The sequence below is a fragment of the Styela clava genome, chromosome 11 (assembly GCF_964204865.1).
Source record: "Styela clava chromosome 11, kaStyClav1.hap1.2, whole genome shotgun sequence".
NCBI classification, from domain to species: Eukaryota; Metazoa; Chordata; class Ascidiacea; order Stolidobranchia; family Styelidae; genus Styela; species Styela clava.
In genome coordinates, this window is record NC_135260.1 from 6024932 (window position 1) to 6047371 (window position 22440).

At 36.5% G+C, this 22440-nt stretch overlaps 3 protein-coding genes across 4 annotated transcripts in view; 1 reads left to right on the plus strand and 2 right to left on the minus strand.

The window, feature by feature from the left end:
• Nucleotides 1-22440, plus strand: part of LOC120347382 (sushi, von Willebrand factor type A, EGF and pentraxin domain-containing protein 1-like) — a 136397-nt gene that overhangs the window by 1987 nt on the left and 111970 nt on the right. For both annotated transcript variants that reach the window (XM_039417309.2, XM_078117588.1), the window contains exons 2-7: nucleotides 373-524; nucleotides 1130-1240; nucleotides 1639-1814; nucleotides 2534-2576; nucleotides 2784-2895; nucleotides 4377-4520. In XM_039417309.2, the coding sequence (XP_039273243.2) occupies nucleotides 373-524; nucleotides 1130-1240; nucleotides 1639-1814; nucleotides 2534-2576; nucleotides 2784-2895; nucleotides 4377-4520 (738 nt within the window). The remainder of the gene's footprint in view (nucleotides 1-372; nucleotides 525-1129; nucleotides 1241-1638; nucleotides 1815-2533; nucleotides 2577-2783; nucleotides 2896-4376; nucleotides 4521-22440) is intronic.
• Nucleotides 6247-8630, minus strand: LOC120347386 (uncharacterized). The gene has a single exon (XM_039417313.2). The coding sequence runs from the start codon at nucleotides 8212-8214 to the stop codon at nucleotides 6826-6828; it is 1389 nt and encodes a 462-aa protein (XP_039273247.2). The 5' UTR covers nucleotides 8215-8630; the 3' UTR covers nucleotides 6247-6825.
• Nucleotides 12709-18786, minus strand: LOC120347385 (uncharacterized). The gene is made up of 4 exons (XM_039417312.2): nucleotides 18381-18786; nucleotides 15551-15750; nucleotides 14612-14932; nucleotides 12709-13857 (listed from the first exon to the last, which is right to left on the minus strand). The coding sequence occupies exons 1-4, from the start codon at nucleotides 18670-18672 to the stop codon at nucleotides 12997-12999; spliced, it is 1674 nt and encodes a 557-aa protein (XP_039273246.2). The 5' UTR covers nucleotides 18673-18786; the 3' UTR covers nucleotides 12709-12996.

The following is a 22440-nucleotide window of genomic DNA, read 5'->3' on the forward strand; positions in this document are numbered from 1 at the left end:
ATCAAGTTTTAATTATTTAACTAAACTGAATGCCATCGGAGGACATAATTAAGGTATTTAATTTACAACTATTAAAAAAAAAACTGAAGACTAACAAATAACACGCAAAAACGCGGAAAGGAGGCACTGTTTACAACCAAGCTTGGATATCTGTTTGAGCGAACGGAGTGTCTAAGCGGCTGTAAAAATTATTTTGCAATGGCAGAGTGACGAAAGAATTTTTTCAGGGGTCAATGCCCGGGGAAACATCCACAAAAACAACTGCAACAAGACCCTAAATACGCGTTAGCGCTAAAATTCTTGTAATGAAATTTTTAGAACAAGTTGTACGTCGTTTACTATCTTTAAATTTTTTTGCTATTTCTTTTGCAGCTGCAACCAGAAGATTAACTGGGGGGCTTGTATTACCATCTGGGCCACTGCGAAATCCAAACCAAGGACGTAGAAACCCTTTTGGATCTCGTCGTCGTCCATTAGCAGGTTCAAGCAAAGCCACAATAAGTGAAGAGAGGATAAATGAATTGGTAAATTTTTCGTTTATTACGTGGGTGACGCATTTTCTCTGGAATAGTCTCTGTACGGGCAACTACTAATGAAGCCTAGCTATATCAGGATAGCAGCTTTAGCTTGTCGCTTATGGATATAAATTGGTCCTTGACATTTTCGTTTGGAGGGGTTTAACGCAGGGATGTGTTACTTTCAATATGAAAGGGCCAAATACAAAGAACTGGGTGGAACCATGAGCCATGCCTTTATTTAATTAACATAGGCTTCCTAGTAGTTGCAGGCACTAAATTTTTGGTTATCGGTCTTATGACATACGTTGTTCGCTTCGCACAAGCTTGGATATATATGGGCTTTGCGAGATAAAGAAATCGCACGTAGTAACTATAGATTAGCCTGAATTGTAAACTCGGTTCGCGGACCGCACACCATTCAAAAGGGCAGTTCTCCGCGGGCCACACAATTGCCCCTCGTGGGCCGCATCTGGCCCGCGGGTTGCAGATTGCACACTACTGGTTTAACGGAATATTAATTTTTACAACTAATATGGCAGAAGCGACGTAAAGACAAAAATTGTCATCTTCATAAATTCTTTCCCACATTTATTTTTATGTTACATTTTCAGACCAATACTTTCAAAACAAACGTTGAGAGGTTAAAAGGTCATGAACAACTCGATCTTATATTTGTTATCGATGAATCAAGCAGCGTTGGACTCGTTAACTTCAATGACGAGGTGAGAGAAATTGATTGTTTCATTTTTCTTGTATTTTTACGAGTATGTGATGTTTCTTTCAAAATCTATCTGTTTACCTTCTATCAACGTGGTCATTTTTACTCAGCGATATTCTTTCCGACAATAATCGAATGGCGATGTCACCTTTCGCGCTTGAAAATTGCTTCCGTAGTATGTGTACCAACTACCAAGTTAGGGTTAGGACGTTATTTTATTCTAATTAACCTTATTTTAGTTCTATTACGAGTTCGGGACTATCCAAGTGACTCCCGTAGTATTTGTACTTCAAATTAGATTAAATTACAAGTAGAAAATAAAGAAGATCAGATGTATGTTATTTTCGTTTTTTCTAATCTTTGAAAACATTTATTCTTATGCATCACCTTTTTATATAACAGATCAAATTCGTTTCACGTTTCGTGAGTGGAATCGCAGTCGATATGAACCATACAAGGGTTGCGGTGGTAACATACTCTGATAACGTCACTTCCTGGGTCAATCAAGTATCAATGGGTGAAATCCATGCGCACAAATGCTCTCTCCTTGCACAAGATCTACCTTCAATTACTTATGTGTGAGTAACTTTTTTGGTACTACCAAGATGGCGGACACCGGAACGTAGTATGGGTACCAGGTTTGGGTTAGGCCACAATTATATTCCGATTTTCTTTATTTTATTTCTATTACGAGTTCAGGGACTAGCCAAGTGACTCCCGTAGTATTTGTACCTGAAATTATGGCCTAACCTGGTACACACTACGTTTCGGTGTCCACCATCTTGGTTCACATACTTCGAGAGTACCATTTTGTTCTGTACACATACAATACGCATTGGTCGTGGCTGCGTTAGCAGTGCTTTGTTCAAAGCAGAGGTGTAAACTGTAAAACATCACATAGAACATAACGATGCATTTTTTATTTTAAATGAATATAAATAAATATGTAGCGGTGGAGTAGTATTGCAATATCACCAATGCCGAAGTTTTAAGTTCTCTTCTTCTTCATGTACCAGGTCTGTTACAGAAATCGGTTATCATGGCTTTCCAATCCAATCTGTTGTTAGTTCTCTTGATGAGTTCATGTGATTTGTCTTCCTCTACTTTTGGTACCACAAATTTTTCCACACAGTATTTGCTTTTCTATTTCATCTGCTCTGTTATAGTTCATATTGCGCCTAATCCAGTTCTATAGTCTGACCAGAGAACTCTGACTGGTGTGTTGCAGTGTTTGTGTTAGGAATATAAAACAATAACAAATAACTCTATTTCAACAAAAATTTCCAATCTTTTACAGAGGAGGTGGAACCTTCACTAGAGGTGGACTGACACGAGCTGAAGTAAGTTTTTTAACTTCTATCGTAAAATGTAAACTCGTGTTTTTATTTACATTTCAAAAAATTGCGCAATTTTTATATATTTTTCGACGATTTCACCACTTACTTTTGATTTTTGCGCCAGAGAAAAATATTCATGTCTTAACTCCTTAATTTACGCTTCATCAATTACATGAATCCTTCATTGTCTAAGTTTAAAACTGTCTTCAGATAATCCTCGAAAACGCACGGCTGAAGTCGAAGAAAGTAGTATTTCTAATCACGGATGGATATCATACTGCTGGAGATCCAAGACCGTTGGCATCGAGATTAAAGCGAGAAGGTAACTGGAGTACACAGTTAATAATTTATCTGTAACCTGATATATGGCTAGGCGGCGCTCCCGTAGTATGTGCACCAATATGGCGCACAACCTGATAACCCTGACCTGGTACACCTACTAAGTTCATATTGTGCTCGATGTTGGTGCACATGCTACGGGAGCACCGGCTGGACTACCTTCAAACCAAAGATATGTCATTCTCCAAGCTATTTAGTGGGACACACACCGCCTATGTAATGGCCTGTTTGTTTTTTATAATAATTTATGTAAAGCGGTGTTGGTGGGTTAACAAACGCCATACTCGCCATAATAATAACAGTCATTCAGAAGTTAGAGACATTTGTAAGACAGCATTTCAGCAAAACTAAATCAACTTTTTTGTGCTGCACAATAGTTGCCCCAGCCCCAAAGCCAGAGTTTCCAAACTCGAGTTCGCGCACACTCGAGGGTCCGTGATGACTGCACAGTGAGTCCTGCAATCAATCTGCAATGATTGCTTTCAATGATAAGTCATTATAGCTTTTTGGTCGAACGATGCGGACAATTATAGATTGCTATCATTAAAAGCCTTTTGCGACGACCTGCATCTGTGAGGAATCCCTTTCTGCTCTGACTAATATGATGACAAAATACAGGTCGAACCCTACAAGTTTGCTTGTCGCAAATTGCTCCAAGAATTGATTATTTGTGCAGCGAAAAGTAATCTCTTCCACTACAATAATGTGTCGTTTGTGTTTTAGTTTTGTAAATGAAACATTATGCTTCCTCGTTGGTTAGACACACGAAATTGATACAGTATATATGGGGGTCCGTCAAACATCAAATTCACAAACAGGAGTCCGCAGCCCAAAAAGTTTAGGAAACCCTGTATTAGGTAATAGTTGCTGATATAAGCTAAAATTTTTTACAATATTATAGGTTATGTTCTATATTAGCGTTTCTCAAACGCCCTCTACCCTTTTTATCTCGCCCCGCGGAACACCAAGGAATTAGAATGTAAAATTGATGGACGGTTTCAATTTAGCCTATGGTAAAATTAAAAAGTTTGCTGTAAATTTTACAATTGAAAAATTAGGCCGACGGTTAACGATATTGAACGGTTAACTAAAATGCAAATGCTTTTCAGACTGGCATCAGGCCTCTTCGCTTGTTTAGATATTTCAGCCAGTTACAAATTTTTGAATTTATGACCCACAGTCCACGAAGTACGGTCGAGATGTTTTGCATGCTTTCCAACGGTTTTTGATGGTTGCTTTCTAACGGCTTTTGACGGTTACCTTCTAACGGTTTTTGGCGATTTGAAACTGTCAGTGCCAAAAACAGTGAAAAAGGCGTACGAAAGTGCCAAAATGTGCAAAGTTTTTGACGGTTTTTTACTCTTTTTGCACGTCACGGCGACCGATTAGTGCAATTTCGATCCCCATTCGCGGAACACCCCAAAGAAACTCGCGGATCTATATAATCATATTATATTTTTTCAGGCGTAGAAATTTTCACGTTTGGAATCAAAGACGGCGATGTCATTACACTGACTGAAATGGCATCAACACCAAAAGAGTCGCATCGTCTCATCCTCAACTCCTTCAAAGAGTTTGATATGGTTGCAAGGCGAGCGCTGCATTCAGGTTTGTCGTTGCATGTTTTCGTATTTTCTGAAATTTCAAGGATAGGTCGCAGTTGCGGCTTCTAGTATGGGAATTACAAGGTTGTGGTGGTAATAGGCTCGGCGGTGCGGCGCACCGTGCTAATAGGCCTTATGAATACGCTTGCCACCGCATCTCTGATTACCCTATGTAGGTTTTCAGGTTCGAATCCCATGTGGGGATAGTTATGTGCGAGAGGATCGCTTGACTCCTCGCCGCCCGCCGTAGGGTTGTTCACGTACCCGCTGGTCGGTTACGGCTTCCTCAACCATCGAGTCCATGCTTTCGAAAACAAATAACCATCTAACTAATTCAATACCCGACTTGACTGGTAACCGGACGAGAGTCTGTGGTTCGCCATATGATTATGCCGTCTTATCACTTTCCTCTCCCACGGGGTAAATACGTATATCATATTCTTATAGGTGGTGCAAATACCGGTATGATTTATTCACGTTGATAACTCTTATAGGTAGTGGTAGGTTTCAGGGTGTTCGCGTTCAACGCGTTTTTGAAATGTCGTGATATTAGCGAACCCGGTTTACACGGCCACACCAAAAGGTTTACGCTGTTCGCGGCAGACGACTAACGTTCTACAAGGAGTCCCCAAAAACGGAACCCAGAGAATATGTTACCTGGGTTTGATTTTTATCGGTATTGGGGTACTCTATATTTGACGTTTCGAAAGTTATGGGTTAGATTTGTGTAAAGCGTGTAGTGTTAACCTAATGCAGCTCACGTAGTGACATGCATACATTTTCTGAAATGAGGGAACCTGTTGTTGATGAGTTAGGTACAAAAGAGAACCCGTTTTCAAAACTTTGAATTCTACCACTGCGTATGGGAATTGCAATTCTGTACTTGTGCTGGTGGTTCTGCCACTGAAATAGTTATTTTAGAAAGCATCCAAATGCTATTGAGTCGCTGTTGCAACAAGTTAATCGACTGCTAAATTCCAATTGTACATCGCTGTTGCTGATTGGCCATTGGTACCGAAGCAACAAAGAATTCGACTACTAAAATTCAAATTGCACATCGCTGTTGCTGATTGGTCAATGTTACCGGAATTAACAAGTGAATCGACTGCTATAAATTTCAATTGTACGTCGCTGTTGCTGATTGGTAATGCTACCGGAATTAACAAGTGAATCGACTGCTATAAATTTCAATTGTACGTCACTGTTGCTGATTGGCCAATGTTACCGAAATTAACAAGTAAATCGACTGCTAAATTCCAGTTGTACGTCGCTGTTGCTGATTGGCCAATGTTACCGAAATTAACAAGTGAATCGACTGCTAAATTCCAGTTGTACGTCGCTGTTGCTGATTGGCCAATATTACCGAAATTAACAAGTGAATCGACTGCTAAATTCCAATTCTACGTCGCTTTTGCTGATTGGCCAATGTTACCGAAATTAACAAGTAAATCGATTGCTAAATTCCAGTTGTACGTCGCTTTTACTGATTGCCGTGATTGACCAATGCTACCGGAGCAACAAGGAATTCGACTACTAAAATTCCAATTGTAGGTCGCTGTTGCTGATTGGCCTATGTAACTGAATTTGACAAGGAAGTCGAAGCTCTGGAGAACCCATTTGCGCATATCGATTTTAAAAATTTTGAGGAAATATTCACCATTTCTTACGTATGATAAAAAGCTACTCAATGTATTTTATTTTTACAGACATAGCTGTAATTTCATGTTGATAACAATAAAACTAATTTCGATCATATTCAGATTTTATTTAGATGACGCAAACATGACGTTTTATCAGTAGTACACGCACTTCTCTATTAAATATACATGAATTGTCGTGTAGTAAAATATCACTCCCACATTTGCAACAAAAACAACAAAAAATAATGAAAATAAACTGAATAAAAATAGAAATGGTAGTTTTAAAGTTATAACATTGCTTTTTCGTTATCAATATTCAAATAAAAACGCTCTAAAACTGGGGTTTTTATAGTTAGCGCTGCTCGATATTTATCACTGTTTTTTTTTCTCCCTTCACACTGAAATGCATTTCTTACAATGTTTGTACAATGTGAAAAAATGCATGTGAAAAAATTATACTACTAACTGACTGAAATCGAAATGCCATTATTTTGTCTTAAATACATCCAATATCATAAATATCTATACAAACAATAGGTCAATTACATAGTATTGCACAATTACTGTGAGGTATATGCTATTTTGAACTAATAAACCAGTCGTTGGGAAATAGGGATTTTTACGTTCAACCAATTCTTCTGATCTTGTGATATTTCTCGCAAGTTTCAGTTATTGGCGATCTTCAACACCTGTTTCTGTGCTTGTGGATCTATGATTGCTCTTTCGTAATGACGTCATGGGTTTGTCAGCCATGACGTCATCTTTTACGCACAGCGGGAAGAGTATCTGCTGCCAGGTACCGTATGTTGCGACAAGACATATTATGTTCAGAAATAGATCAATATCCTGAGCTGTGGATATTAAAATGAGTGGCGTTCCTGGACCCATATTAGCAAATATTAGGAATAGGATGAAGTCAGTTGCAACGCATATTGCAGTCCATGTTACAGCACGTGTTATGGTTCGTTTGGCATCTTCTGACATTGTGGGCTTTTCTATAACGTTAGTCATTTGATCTCGGCCAATTTCGCTAATGCAATTATCGTCTTTATGTTCTGCCGACACGTCCTCGGTCGCAGTGCTTTCTTTATGTTCCATCTCATTTATAACCGACGAAGATTTGTTTTCTTTACTGTTCCTGTTTGAAACTTCGTTGTTACTCTTAGTATTTACAGATTGTCGTGTTCGAATGCTATTTTTTCGTTGTTTATTCCATTTCCAGAGATCGATTCTTTGTTTTAATAACGGATATATAAACAAAGCTAGCAGGGTTATTTGAATTGACGCTGCGAGAGCTGCGTACCAAATTAACGGCCAGCTGTCATAGCGATTGTCCATATCATAGGTTGAAACACATCCAAGGTATGACTTATCATTAGCCAATGCAAGATGGTCATTACCTGGTGCGGTGCTATTTCCAGCTTTATATCTAGCCGGAATCAAGTTCGCGAGCATATTTGCAAACCCAGCTACAACGACGAATACTACAAACACTCGGCTGAATATCACTAGACTGCGGTTGTACAATATTCCTACAACTGCAGGGTCTCTGTAGAATATCCATTGCTTCAGCCATAGAAATCCATAAACGGCGATGAACGCGCACAAAAATAAAATAAAGTCAGTTATATCATACACAAATTCGCATATCCAGTCAGACCTTGCATTCCAGGCGTAGAAAAACTTTAGTTGGTCTGCTACGCATTTAATTAGGCTGAATATTGCGGCAAGTAGGCATATCAACACCATTATTCGTTTATATTTACTCCTGCAGCTTTCCGTAAACTTTGCACGCTTTCGTAGGCTTTTTTTGTGCTTTTGAGAAGACCCGCACTCATTTTCTTCATTTAATAAGTCTTGTGGGGATCGGATTCGCCTCTTCGTAGCTTTATAAGCCAGCCAAGCGAACCGACTTATACACACACAAATATAGAGCAAAATAGAAGTTATCATCGTCAGTGTGATTTGGCATCCGACCCATAGTGTATGTCCGTCGTACAAGGTTCCGAAGCTTGCCCCCAAAATCTTTGTTGTGGAAGTGTTGGTAGTATTCAGCATTTTGCAAAGAACTTACTTTGAACTTACTTTTACTGACTACAGATTAACTAGAAAAAGGATCAATTTATATTAAGTATTAATATTCACTTATTATGAAACAAAAGTCATATGAGTGCAAATAAGGGCGCTCCAGAAGTTTGTTTACCAATATGAAGGAACTCAAGTGGCCCTAATTTATCTAGATTTGATTTTACCTTGCATTGCCCGTAAGTGCCTGGTAGGTCAAGTCTTGATCCTGAACCCCAAAAATCGTAAACAGCCCAAACTCGCTCCTGTTTGCTAATTTTACGTCATCATATTCTGTGACCATTTCCCGTAACGTCATTATGAATAATATCCGTGAACAAAAATTCATTTACTAAACTCCCATGGCTAGCGATGACTCGTCACAGATGACCAATGATGATACTATAAGTCAACTCCCACTCATACATCAGAATATATCACTAAATCTAACCTATGCCTTGTTTTATTGTGAATTAAATACAATTTCAGTGAAAAGCAGATTGTTATTATACGCGAGAGTCTTATTATTAACATCGAAATTTACGCCGAATTTGTCTATCAATTTGGGCTTTATTCACGTATATATTGAAAAAAAATATTGAAAACTAAACTGAACGTTTTATGTTTAAGAATACTAAAACACTAGAACACTTTCAATGAGACAGTTGTAATTGTTTTGAAATCAGATAGCCTTGAAGATCGAAGATTCTAAACTCGACGCACATCCAAACGTACAAATTGCGTTGAAAAATAAGACGGTATTGTGGCCACATAAACCCGGCGCATAACCTGCTTGACCAAATTTATAATAGCTTTTTATGAGATTGACTAATACTTCAGTACTCTTTGCACCTTTGGTTTAAATCCTAAAACTTTTCTACCATTATATCTACATCTCTCCAAATGTTTTGTACTAGACCAATTTCTTGAGTACAGTGAGTGAGTGTGAATATGATTGGTCGAATCTTCACGAAAACTCTGAATACTTTACCACATATAAAATTAATTTTTGGCTTGGTCACTCAAGCGACCAACTGGTGCTGAACATGCTAACATAATAAACGTATGACGATGAAATTTACTAAGTGCAGCACTAGGATAAGGAGAAATATGTAATTTCTCGATAGAAATTATGCAGCGCAACAGACTATGACTCTTTGTATAGCCATTTACGCTTTCTGTCGCTTGCGATTTATGTTAATTTTCCCTTTCTACAAGATTAATGTCGGGTTGGAAATGGCAATCATTTTGTTTGAGTTTTGTTGGTCTCAGAAATTGCCAAAAGGAGAAAATTGGATGAAAAATGCGCCCGCAGGTCATATAGGTTTCTGCACACAATTAAGTAAGTGGTGTTTATTTACGGCAAATTTATTGCAGAAAAGGTGGTCAAAAATATGTGGCGATTCGCATGCGGTCCAAATGGGTCAGCAATGGCATTCACTTGTTGTCTGTTCTCATAATGGGAAATAAAATTGAGATGTTTTAATTTCTTATTCCTTTACCGTCCGCAGCTACATATAGAGAAATTAGAGTTCAGAGTTATCATCTGACTATATCATCTTCATTGCCTAAAATTTGGGTACTCCCGAAGTATGTGAACCAAGGTGGCGGACACCGGAACGTAGTATGTTTACCTGGTTAGGGTTAGGCCATAATTTTATACTTCGGGAGTACCAAAAATTGAAATGAAATTTCTAAGTACCAATGTATAATTTGAGGGGATTTAAATGAAATATTACAGCATATTCATCTATATCGTTTCGTACTTTGCGAAAGTCGATATACGTTCAGGTAAAACTTGATAATAATAATAAGACCAACGCTATGGGTCGTCCGTCCGTCACGACTGAGCTTTTATCGGTTCGGCATTGCGACCTAAGTTATATCACGCTAGGTACAGTTGCCGTTTTATACCGTTCATCACAAAGAAGCCTTTATTGGAAGCATCAATGCATCGCGAGGGTCTGCCCTTTCATTGAATAAGGTGAAATATAGAGGCGGATAAAAGTGCAAGAAATATGTACAATTTTAAAAGAATAGTCGTATTGGTTTAACAAATTTACTTCATCCGTATAGAAATCAATCCCACCGTCTATATAGCTGTCCAATGTGCCCATTACGATGTAGGACATTCAAATGGCGATTGGTACCATATCTCCACCGCTTCTTATAACCTGCTGTACAAAGAGCAGCCCAATAACACTCGACAGAGCGGGCCATTCAAATGATGATTAAGGCCATATATCCGGCCCTATTCCTAACTCTTGACATAGGTGACTGTAAAATTTATCATATCATGTCAAATCTCTAATCTGCCGCGATGACATTATCATACAGACCCCAGGTTCTTTCTAAAAACTTTGAATTTTGTAACTTCTGTTCTTAGTAAGCTTTATCAACATATCAATTCCATACCTAGCTAACGCTTATGGCCACTTCAATTGAAATGACCATTATATATACAAACTTAATTCTCTAAGGATTTCAACAAAACAATATTTGTTTGATGGTTACGCAACCGCGCGAAATTGCATTTAACTTGATTGGCAGTTCATTAGCTTTCATTTCAAATTCAATCACGTAACACAAGTCGGCTTATTGAATACGAAACAAAATTCAATTGTTTTTGTATATTTATCATTGTCATTTACATAATGACTAAGATTCATACATTTTACATGAAATATTGAATACCAATGCGTTATATAACTCCAATTTATTTGACTTAAGTCTCTTCCAATATTTGATAAACAGAGGGACCTCCAGAAGTATGTGCACCAAGACATATGCGCACGACCTGAACATATGTGTAACAGGTTAGGGTTCAGGTTGTGCGCCATCTTGTTGCACATACTTCTGGAGCGCCAAATATAGACTCGAGTTCAACACGGGTCAAGTAAATGACCCTTACTCCTCAATACAAAATGAACGAACCTAGTATTCCTGCATATATGACCCGAAGTTTGATATAGTTTTGCACAATATACAATAATTTTGCAGTTGTATTTTAATCCTGAATGAAACGCGAGACAATTTTCCTACTGGTAATATACACGCTTGGGCCGAGAATGGTCCAATTTAGTGCATACCTAACCGATGACTAGCTAGTTTAAACATGCAATAAAACTATTATTTTTCATGTAAGATTTGAGTTTACTAAAATTTATTGTTTACTGAGTTTGTTATTTTTTTTAATATTTTTATATTTTGTCACTCTTCATAAAAGATATAATAGTTTTACTATGCTGGTGTATATTTTCTTAAGATTCGAATATTTCTCGAATATCGTCTTTTCTAATTAATATTTGTGATAAATTGCCCATTCCGGAAAAGGCCATTCAAATGGCGATTGAGACCATATGCCCATCCATCCTTATCCCTGTTATTTTATATAAAATATTGAAATATACTCAACGTACGGACACCATAGACTGTAAAATGATATTATTATTTTTCATGAAATGCAGATGAAATTAACAAAACCAAATTTTGTTATGCAATATATCATAAAACATCTGTCGACTAGTGTGTGGTAGATTTGGCGCTAATCGGATTAGTTTTTTTGGATTTAATTGATTTTAGGGCGCTCCAGAAATGTGTGTACAAATATGGAAGTAAATAATTTTGTTTGCTCACTTTACTATACATCAAGTTGTGTAATGGAATGGAAACTTATGGGCAGGGGGTATATTCACTTGGCTAACACAGACAGTCCCCGAACTCGTAATAGAACTACAATAAGTAAAATGGGACTAAAATCTTGCCCTAACACTAACCTGGTACACATACTACAGGATAATCTCCGCAAGATGCACTCCCACATTTTTTACATTCAAGTAATGTATAATTTGTTCATAAATAAGTATTGAAGTAATAATCAAAAACGAAAGAATAATAGTAATACCACGGCAATTACGGAGCAAAATCCCTCCTCAAAGAATCCCCCCCTCTGGGGATAAATTCCTTCTCGGTCGGGAAACGTTTTGATTTACTGTAAATAATATTATTATTTCTTATGTAACGCAGAATTACCTAAACCATATTTTATTATATAATATATATTATAAAACATCTGTCGTCTAGCGTGTGATGGTTTTGACGCAAATCGGATTATTTTATTAGACTTGATTGATTTTAGGGACATGAAAATTAAAGTTTCTGATTACATGTCTAATTAATTTGGTTTGAAAGAACTAGTCCAAAGGTCGGTGTTTTCAGAAGTATGTGTATCAATATGGAGGTAACTAATTTTGTTCGTCTATTTTACATCAAGTTGTGTATAAGGACTGACACCTGTGGGCAGGGGGATATTCACTTGGCTAACACAGTCAGTCCCCAAACTCGTAATAGAACTAAAATAAGGAAAATCGGAATATCGAAAATTATTGCCTAACCCCAATCTGGTGCACATACTACGGGAGTACCCAAAGGCCATTTAACTTGGAAAATAATAGGTTGGACAAACTTTTCCTGTCTATTTCATGGTGATAAAATCATTCACGTTTATGCAAAACTGTGTTTTATTATTTTGCAAAAAATTCAAAACTAAACACTTCAAAGTGAAATAAACTACAAAAATTTTAAAAAGAAACAAATATTTGTCGAAAAACGCAAAATTTCTATTCCAGCTACATTTAAAAGTCGAAATTCGATTTGAATTAATTCCAATCGACTTGTAATGTCCAACTTTTACACCTTGGGTCATAAAGGGTCATCGGTGAATCGGTTGACAGAACTAACCAACATTGTGACAAACCCCAGACGAATATAAAGGTTTCAAGCACTGTTAGACTTTGTTGGGCTGTCCATGAGTAGGAACGACTCTGATTTTAAAACTAATTTGGTCGTTACCACATTTTTAGCTTTCTTAGATCTGAAAGAAAGGTGAGAGCTTGCGTATATCGGAGTCCCGCTCATCATAGTGAATGTTTTACTTGGCATCTCGCTTTCTCCCGCTGAGTATGTTCGCCTGTATTTGTAACCATTTATGTTACCAGGTCTAAAAGTTTTTGGGGAAAAATTTGCGCGGTATTTTCTTGTTGGAATGTAATTGCCATTAGTTTCTTCAGTTTCAACGTCAGAAACATTTCCAGTTTCTATTTTCATTTTTTCATTTGTTTCGCCATTTTCCCCATCTTCGTTTCTCACGAGGACGTCAACAACTTGGGCTTTTTTGAGTTTTATTTCATCCGCCCCTCTGCGAGATGAATCGCGATTAAATCGATCGCCAGGGGATGATATGGTGCCTCCGCCATTGCTACTTGTAAATCTAGATACTCTGTGTTCGAGATAGTATTTTCTGGTACTGTTATTTAATAAGCTTCTCCCAAAGCAATTATACAACCAGGGAAAAAGCATTTTCCTCCAATGACGAAATGTGGCAACTATGCAAACGATATTTATGACCAAATTGATGTCGTACATCGCCAACGGTGCAAATACCGCTTCCGGGAACAACGCATGGATACCTTTGACCCCGAGGGCAATTCCCACATCTGAGAATATGCAGACTCCGGATAGTAAAAATGTTCTCCGGATAAGTTTCATAAGCGAGTGGTGGCAATGCATGTTGAGGTTGCGGACTGCTCGAAGTTTGTTATCCATTATCGGGTAGAGAAATAACACGAGGAAAGAAGTCTGAAACGAAATAAAAAAAAACTATATTACTAAGCTGAAATCACAAGATGTTGAATTTCAATTAGAAACTTTAGACCCCCCTCCTTTCAGTTTAAAGTTCCTGGCTACGCCTCTGGAAGACCCGAAACCCCGAGACGCGAGTCATACGAGTTTGTAATCGGGTTCTAGTTCAAAGTCGAGTCAGTAAGAGAGGTAGATCTCATTGACGGTTAGTTGAATACTATTCATTTTATTTAGATAACTCGAGTCTTTATTAATGGAGAAACGTAGTATGTCTACCAGGTCATGGTCAGGCCATGATTTTATTTCAATTTTCCTTATTTTAGTTCTATTACGAGTTCGGGAACTAGCCAAGTGACTCCTGTAGTATGTGTACCTAAAATATAGCCTAACCCTAATCTGGTACACATACTACTTTCCAGTGTCCGCCATCTTGGTACGCATACTTCAGGAGTACCTCAAATTGATTGTGGGAGTTGATCGCTACGTTATTGCAAAGTTTTGTACCTTTATTAGGATAAGATAGGATTTACATATTCATCCCAGAGATGAGGAAAACCGATAAGACGGCTTAACCATATGGGGAACCACGGTCTCTCGTTCGGTTACCATTCCATGTCGTGTACGGAATTAGTTAGTTATTTGTTTTAGGCAGCATAGATTTGATGGTAGAGGAAGCCGTATTTAACGGTTTTTAACAAGGTAAACAATTTTTTGTTTCGCATTACGCTCTATAAAATGTTCCGAAGATTACCTGAATTAGTCCACCAATTAATCCAGCGATAGTGTTAACTTGCAATCCTTGTAGATGATATTTTTTTGACGTATTGTAAAAAGTAAATTCTGACAGTGTTTCGTTGGCTGTCGTTGTGTCGTTCACAGGTCCATTTGTCGTTATATGGTGATGGTAATGGTCGCCACAAACTCTACCCGATGCGCTGTTTTTTCTGTCAACGACAAATAAGACCATGGACACCCCAGTAAGGACGAAAAAGCAGAAAATTGTTGCCCAACTTAAAAATCTTGTAAATTTGTTGTAGAGATGCTTCAACGCTTGATTGGAATAGAAGATTCTCTGGAAACACAAAACAAAAAATTGTCAGAAAAGAATTGTCAACATTTTTAGCCAGAAAATTAAATGACTTTGAATTACAACTCTGATAGGTTAAAGATCTCATATTTTCCTTGCATGTCCGCGCATTATTTATGAATAGGTATAATAATTGGCTAACTGATCGCGCTATAAGTGATATTATTATACTCTAATAAATTTTACCCAATTTTTGAATAAGTATAAGTATTTTATCATATAAGATTAGGTTTAATAAATTTAAAGCCCTTGTAAACTCACGAAGACGGCTTTATTTTTATGGACATTTGCTCAATACAAAGTTACGCGAATTCGCTTAGGAATAAATGAGACTGATTTAAACAAGTGAAGTACGCGCTCACGGGACATTTTTATTCCGTGTATTAGTTCATATAGATCTGATGATCGTTTTTTGTCAATGAAGGATAGTTAGGAGTCGTATTGTGTTTAGCAAAATAAATTTAAGCAAGGCAAATATATATATTGCTTTATTATCAATTTTCATAATTACTCAAGTATTGACTCGATCTCCCTTTCTGTGGCGATTTGATCAAATTTTATCAAGTCAGACTGGCAAAAATAGCAAAGTTTGCTTCAACCCACCTGTCTCAGCCAGAGAAAGAAATATATCGGATACATAGATACAAAATACAACGCGATGCTGATGTTCAGCACAACAGAGCAATGGTCCCTTTCATGCCACCAAGTGAACAGTAAATATTGGTTGTTGGTAAACCGGACGATGGCGCACACGGTCGACATAATACACATTTTCTCAAGCCATCTACTTCCGCTTGAACGACCTACGAAGTAGAAGAAAAAAAAATGAATGAATTAAAAGAGATTAATAATTTTTTTTAAAATGTAATAAGTATGAAGTTGATTTGAACGCACACGAAACGCATGTTTTCCTACCCTGGAACTAGCTTTATGTATGCAAGGTCCCCTATTTACACATTAGGTCCGTAAATTTAACTCGAACCAAAATTTGCAACGTATTTATTTTTAATTTGTTTGTATTCGATGCTCAGCTGCGGTAATGGGCGATTAAATGCTTAATCGTAAGAAATTGGATGCGCCGTCATTAGGACATTTCAAATTTCGATCTCGGTCTGTAACGATAAATTCGCATATAAGCGAAGTCGTAGCATGTCGTTTCACATCAAATGGTTTGCGAAGGGAATTAATGAATATGATAACCATTGTTGTTATGTATACGCGTGTAAGACGACCCCTTAGTTTGTCAACTTTTTTGAGTTTTAAACTTTTTGAGGATATACGGTAATAATTGCTATGATAAGTCGTTGGTAAGACTATATACTCGCGCATTGTACCAATAGATACCCCCTATTTAGTAGCGTACGTACTTCTCCCATATCAAGTAGTCTACTGTTTTGTTTTATTCTGTCTGATGCGGTTTAACGGTTGTCTCCGTAAAGCTCGTTTTCACTCATAATTTACCATTTTCAAGTTTGCAGATTTGCATCCAGACAATCCACTGATTTTATGGTGCTCCGGTAGTATATGCACCAAGATGGCGCACAACCTGAACATAGTATGTGTACCATGTTAGGGTTCAGGTTGTGCGTCTTCCTGGTGCACATACTACGGGAGCGACGATTTTATTACCAGTCAATTTTTCGTTTCTGCAAATGTACTTATTTTCAATTTTTTAAGAGGCTTTTTAATGTATTTAACGGGACAATATTCTTTTCTAGCCGTACGCAAGAAAACATAGTCACACTTTTAAAAAAGCGAGTTAAATTTAGTTCAATTCAACAATTATTCTTTAGTCAATAATTTATCTTGCGAACTGCAAAGTATCAATAACCTTGGATTTGTCACAATAACGCTGTGTGTTCACGCCATTACCGTTTAGAAATGTGTTTCAAGTTAAGTGGTTTCTTATGACGCAACAGTATGTGTCAGGTGTGATGTGATAACAAGCAGTCTAATGTCAATAGGTAACCTGCTTTAACAATAACCCAAAGCCTCGATTCAAAAGTATGTAATATCATTATGTAGCACAAGTGGAGTTTTAATATCATTTGATAATTTGGTTTGCCCAGCAAGTTCCAAAGAACAGGGGATTCACAATCAGCTTCGTACGAGTGAAAACAAAAACAGTATTTTGGGAGAATATGACTCTTAATTCCTCTTGCAAATAATTTGAAAATTCAGATTTGACAAATATTTACTGGTAATTTATCATTGTTAAATTTGTCACCTTATGACACTTGGGATAACTTTGGGGTAACTTCACCCTAGTTGGGGTAATGAGGTTTCAAATTTACAAAACATGTATATTGAATTTTTTACGTCTTTAAAAGTTTGTTTTGAGGACATATCTTTGCAAAATATTTCGAGTTTGTCATTTTGTCGCAAATATATTCTATTCGCGTGAGAATAGGACGGACAAAACAAGTTGTGCAATACCTTCGAAATTAAATCGACAATTACTGTGAAAAATATGTAAAGTACACTATAGTATTTAAAAAATTGTTCAAAAGCCAAATGTTTTAAACCCAGGTAAAATTGGTGTCACCATCCACGGGGCACGTGATAAAATTCTTCAATAATATTTTTATGAGGTGACCTATGCCCGGCCCCAACTTAATCTTGTGATTGGTAACATTCCATAATTTTCGAGTTAAATCCACATATCCCCATCTGAGGAGTTATACTCTCCGTGGCGGGATTTTGTCGTGTTTTTTTTTTTTTTTTTTTGGGGGGGGGGGCTTTGGTTTGTATTTGTTGTAGTATTATATTTTTTAGTTTTTTATTATCACTACGATACATATTTATGCACATATTAAAAACTACTTAAAACTGTACGAAATCGGGAAGCGCATAATTATTCGAATGGATGAATCTAACGCAAATAAGGTTGGAAACAACTGCTTTAAATGATGAAAGTTGAGCATATGCGCGGTATTACTGTTTGAGGGATACGTGGAAAGTTCAAAATTGATAAAATGGTTTCAAGTTTTTTTGCCAACCATTATGTAATGAATCTCTGCCAGAAGAATGCTTCTTAATGTGTCAGTGGGGATTTTCTAGCATTATTTAGACCGCTTTTAGCGGAAGGCTTTGACGTTTCTATAGGTAAATGCATTCAAAAGACGCCAAATTTTGTCCAAATATTGTAAGATTTAAAGTCATTTTGTTATTAAGATAAATGACATCTCTGCCAACGACATCTCTGTCAGAAGAATGCCTTATAGCGTGTCAGCGCTCGTTTAAAACTTTTCTATCATTGGTCCCATCTATCACTGATAGGTTTAAGGCTCAGGACTTTGCGCAGAGAGAAATAAAAAAAAATACACAGAAAATGCATAAATATTTCATGATTTGAAGTGTTATTAAATTAAATAAAAAGATGGTATTGCGCGAATAATTTCAATCAAAATTTATTAAAAATTATCGCTCTCACCAGAATAGATTCGATGTCTCTGCTGTACGGTGTAGAAATGTACAAGAGCATACAGCATATATAAAGCAAGGAAGAAACACACAAGATGTATCACTTCACATATTATCCATTCATGATGATTATACGGAGAATCCTCTATCCATTCCGCTTTATTTTCACTATTTCGAATATTTAAATACGAGATTTCAATATTCATTGATGTGCTGTTTCCACTTGAGAGCTTTTCAAACTTTTTCTTCGCAGATGGTGCATTTGCAATTGAATTTCTGGGATGGATATTGCTATAATTCATGGTTCTTTTGAAACGTGTTCTGATACTTCAAAAATATCCACGTTTTGATATTTGCTAAGGTTTTATTTCCTTTAATAAGTTTAAAATTGTAAGCTGTAATAAAAAAAATTGAATTATAGAATAGAATCAGGTATGAATTGGGAATTGTTGCACTCACTCTTATCAAAGACGATAGACACGACTGAATAGTCTTTCGCGAGGCCTCTTGGGTCGTAATATTGTATCTGTTTTTTCAATAGCCACATACACACATATCACACAGCCGCGATCGCGTACCACATAGGCACCACATTTACATTCAATTTAACGCTGCCGTAACAAAACATACTAACAAAACTGAACTGCTGCTGAACTGACGATTTCAACCTCCAGGATTTAGACTCTGGAGTATTTAGAAAATTGCGGAAAAATGTAAAAACAGAATTGTTGCACGACAACTGCACTGTTTCTGTCTGTTTGTACGCTGTTTTGAAAAAAAACATGCAAACAATGGGATCACACATCCGCAGAGATCGCATACCAAAGTGGCCCCACATTTACTTTCAATTTAACGCTGTCGTAACACAAAATGCTAACAAAACTGACCTGCTGCTGAACTGGCGAATTCGACCATCTATAACTGAGTATTTATAAAATGCAATCAGATGTACAAACAGAATTGTATTTATATCAATACAGTAATCCTTGCATTAGTTACCGCACTGTCTCTGTCTGTTTGAATGCTGATTTGAAAAACCTTCAAACAACCCCGATAATTTGAATATCCATTTATACCTATGTCAAGCTCACGTACGCTGTTCAAAATTTTGGATATTTTACTGCTAACTAAAAGTAAATTTAAAAAATACATTTGGCGATATTTTCCCGTTCGGAGATTTTGGCAAAATTTCCGGTAAATGATGAAACGTCGTCAATTTGCGTTTCGTCTAGTCCCCGCGAATGGCAAAATAAGATTATGTGTCGAGCTCAAAAAGATGAAATCCATGCCGTCGCAATTTCTAAGCAAAACCATTATATATTTAATTTGGGCACTCCCGTAGTACGTGTACCAGCTTAGGGTTAGGCCATAATTTTATTCCGATTTTCCCTATTTTAGTTCTATTACGAGAACGGGTACTGTCTGTGTTAGCCAAGTGAATATACCCGCTACCAATGTCCCTTTATACAACTTGATGTAAAGTAGGCGAACAAAATTAGTTACCTCCATATTGGTACACATACTTCTGGAGCGCCCAAATTTGCAACATTCTATTTTTCTTCCCATTCACTCGAAGTTTCGATTCAATAGGAAATGTGTCCAAATACTTGCGCCCCGGTAATAAAATGACATATCTTATAACCCTACCAAAAATACCACAACTAATTTATTTGTTGTACTCTCCCTCGTTTGCCGGCCATAATGGCCATGTTGTGACATAAATAAGAAGTATGAATTCCATATCCAGCGACAATAATTATAAAGAAAAAAAAATAAAGGAAAAAAAGACTGGTGCTGCACTGCAACCAAAACAATAACAGTCATCTGGCTTCCAATACATCACTAAAATAAAACATTTCGTAAAAATGTTACTTGCGTCAAGTAATGAAAAGATTATTTCCCACGATGCTACAAGAATTACGAATGCCATATCCGGCGACGATAATTATGAATGATATTTAAAATATAAGAAATCGATAAATACATAAAATCGCCGAAAACATCCCCTTCTGAAAGAAAATTTCACTAATATTGATGTAATAAAAATGTTATCCATATGGCTTTCATCAATAAAGTATCTGATTAATATTAAATTGATGATTGTGGATAATAAAGAATAGATAATAAATCAAAAAATTTATAAAATTGCCAAAAAAGTTTTTTGCAATAAATGAAATATATTATTTATTCAATCAGTTTACAACAAGGCTGCCATCTTGTTTTGATTAAGCAAATATTCTATTATTACCAAATTGTTTCCCCGTTTGAACCTAAAAATTATTAATAATGATGTTTCAGCTGCATGTAAAGCATTAATTAGCTTACACAATTCTAGTTATTTGTTTCTAATTTGAAAAACTGCCCGCTTTTCTCTAAAACGAATCTAATTTAATATTATACACCAACATAGGATAATAAAAAAACAATTTAACGTATATTTGATATCGATTGTTTATGCAGAAAAATCATGAGATATTTTCTTATTTCCCACCTTACAGCGCCTTGATCTAAATCTGTCCAACTAATCAAGATTTACACGAGAAGACTTCCCAGTATCTAAGAAATACTGGCATCAGAAATATGATATTTTTGTTGTTCTCCAATGCAAACGCATGCTCGATTACGCAATACTCATGTAATTAAACGCGTTTGTTTGCCCAGGAACAAAGAAAACAATGAACAAGTACAAATTAGTATTACCCTCCATCTCGACAACCAACTTTTTCAGCTCGTTCGTCATAATACTGCCGTGTAGCAAAATTTGCAAAATCTATTATGCATACTCAATTTTATGCCGTAAAATCCGTTTAGAATTGAACTTTGAGAGCGTTTTTATGACGTCATTAATCAGCTGATGTTATGATGTCACGGTCAATGTCACGGCGAGGCATCTTCATGAATATTTGATTGTGTTTGTTTTCTTATTGTGTCATTCAATTGGGACTTATGTGGTATTGTGAATCACAATAAACGCGCATGGATTACTAAATTACGCAAAATACCTGGAAAGTGAATTTTGAGAAATTGAGAATGATGGTTTAGGAATAAAGAGAAATTATGATAAATGGCGATGCCGCAAAACTAAGAAAAATCAAAATATAAGCATAAGACAGTGTAACATGTGGTGAGGAAGCAATCATTTTAGATCATTTTTTTTGCCAGTGGCGAATGTCATGCAATCACTCAAAATGGGGAGAATACGACAATATCGTTATGAAACTCAATGCTTTTTTATTAATAATTGATAAGATTGAGTGGCAGCAAATTATCAAAATATTTGAAAATTTACGAATTTAAACTACAAAACACCAATAGCGACAAACCATATAAAGACTTGGTGGTGTAGTAAGCGTTAGTAAACACTGATACACGACAGACTCGAAGCATTAAACAACAGATACAATAACAAATATGCTATAATAACAATAATCATCATTCTTTTGTTTGAACTATCTGTTCCGACAACATGATGAATTAGTTGAACAGTGCCGTGGTATGAAGAAGAAGTGGCAAACATTAATTAGCTCGTTTTATTCGGCCAGATTGTGCAATAGATTTTCGTTTTATACCTTTAGACAAGACAACTTTCATAATTTCGATTCTGTGTGGGCGAGCACATGCTAGTTTTGTCGTTTACAATTTTGAAAATATTTTATATAACAGGGGCGCGCGACCTTAATACAGGAGGGCCACCTACTAATAACTTGGTGAAACTGCTGCCGCGCTTTTATTTAACATAGGTTTTATAGTAGTTGAAGGCACAAAAATTTTGGGGATTGATCTTTTGATATAAGTTGTTCGCTTCGCACAAGCTTGCTTTTTGGGCACTATGACGTCATAGAATAGATTATTTAATATTATACACCAACATAGGATAATAAAAAACAATTTAACGTATATTTGATATCGATTGTTTATGCAAAAAAATCATGAGATATTTTCTTATTTCCCACCTTACAGCGCCTTGATCTAAATCTGTCCAACTAATCAAGATTTACACGAGAAGACTTCCCAGTATCTAAGAAATACTGGCATCAGAAATATGATATATAGATTATAGCACTGTAATG

Coding starts and splice junctions, on each gene's coding strand:
- LOC120347386 (XM_039417313.2), bottom strand. CDS start 8,214: ATGCTGAATACTACCAACACTTCCACAACAAAGATTTTGGGGGCAAGC.
- LOC120347385 (XM_039417312.2), bottom strand. CDS start 18,672: ATGAATTATAGCAATATCCATCCCAGAAATTCAATTGCAAATGCACCA. Junction 15,751..18,380: donor GAGACATCGAATCTATTCTG/GTGAGAGCGATA, acceptor TCTACTTCGTAG/GTCGTTCAAGCGGAAGTAGA. Junction 13,858..14,611: donor TAATTGGTGGACTAATTCAG/GTAATCTTCGGA, acceptor ATTTCGTTTCAG/ACTTCTTTCCTCGTGTTATT.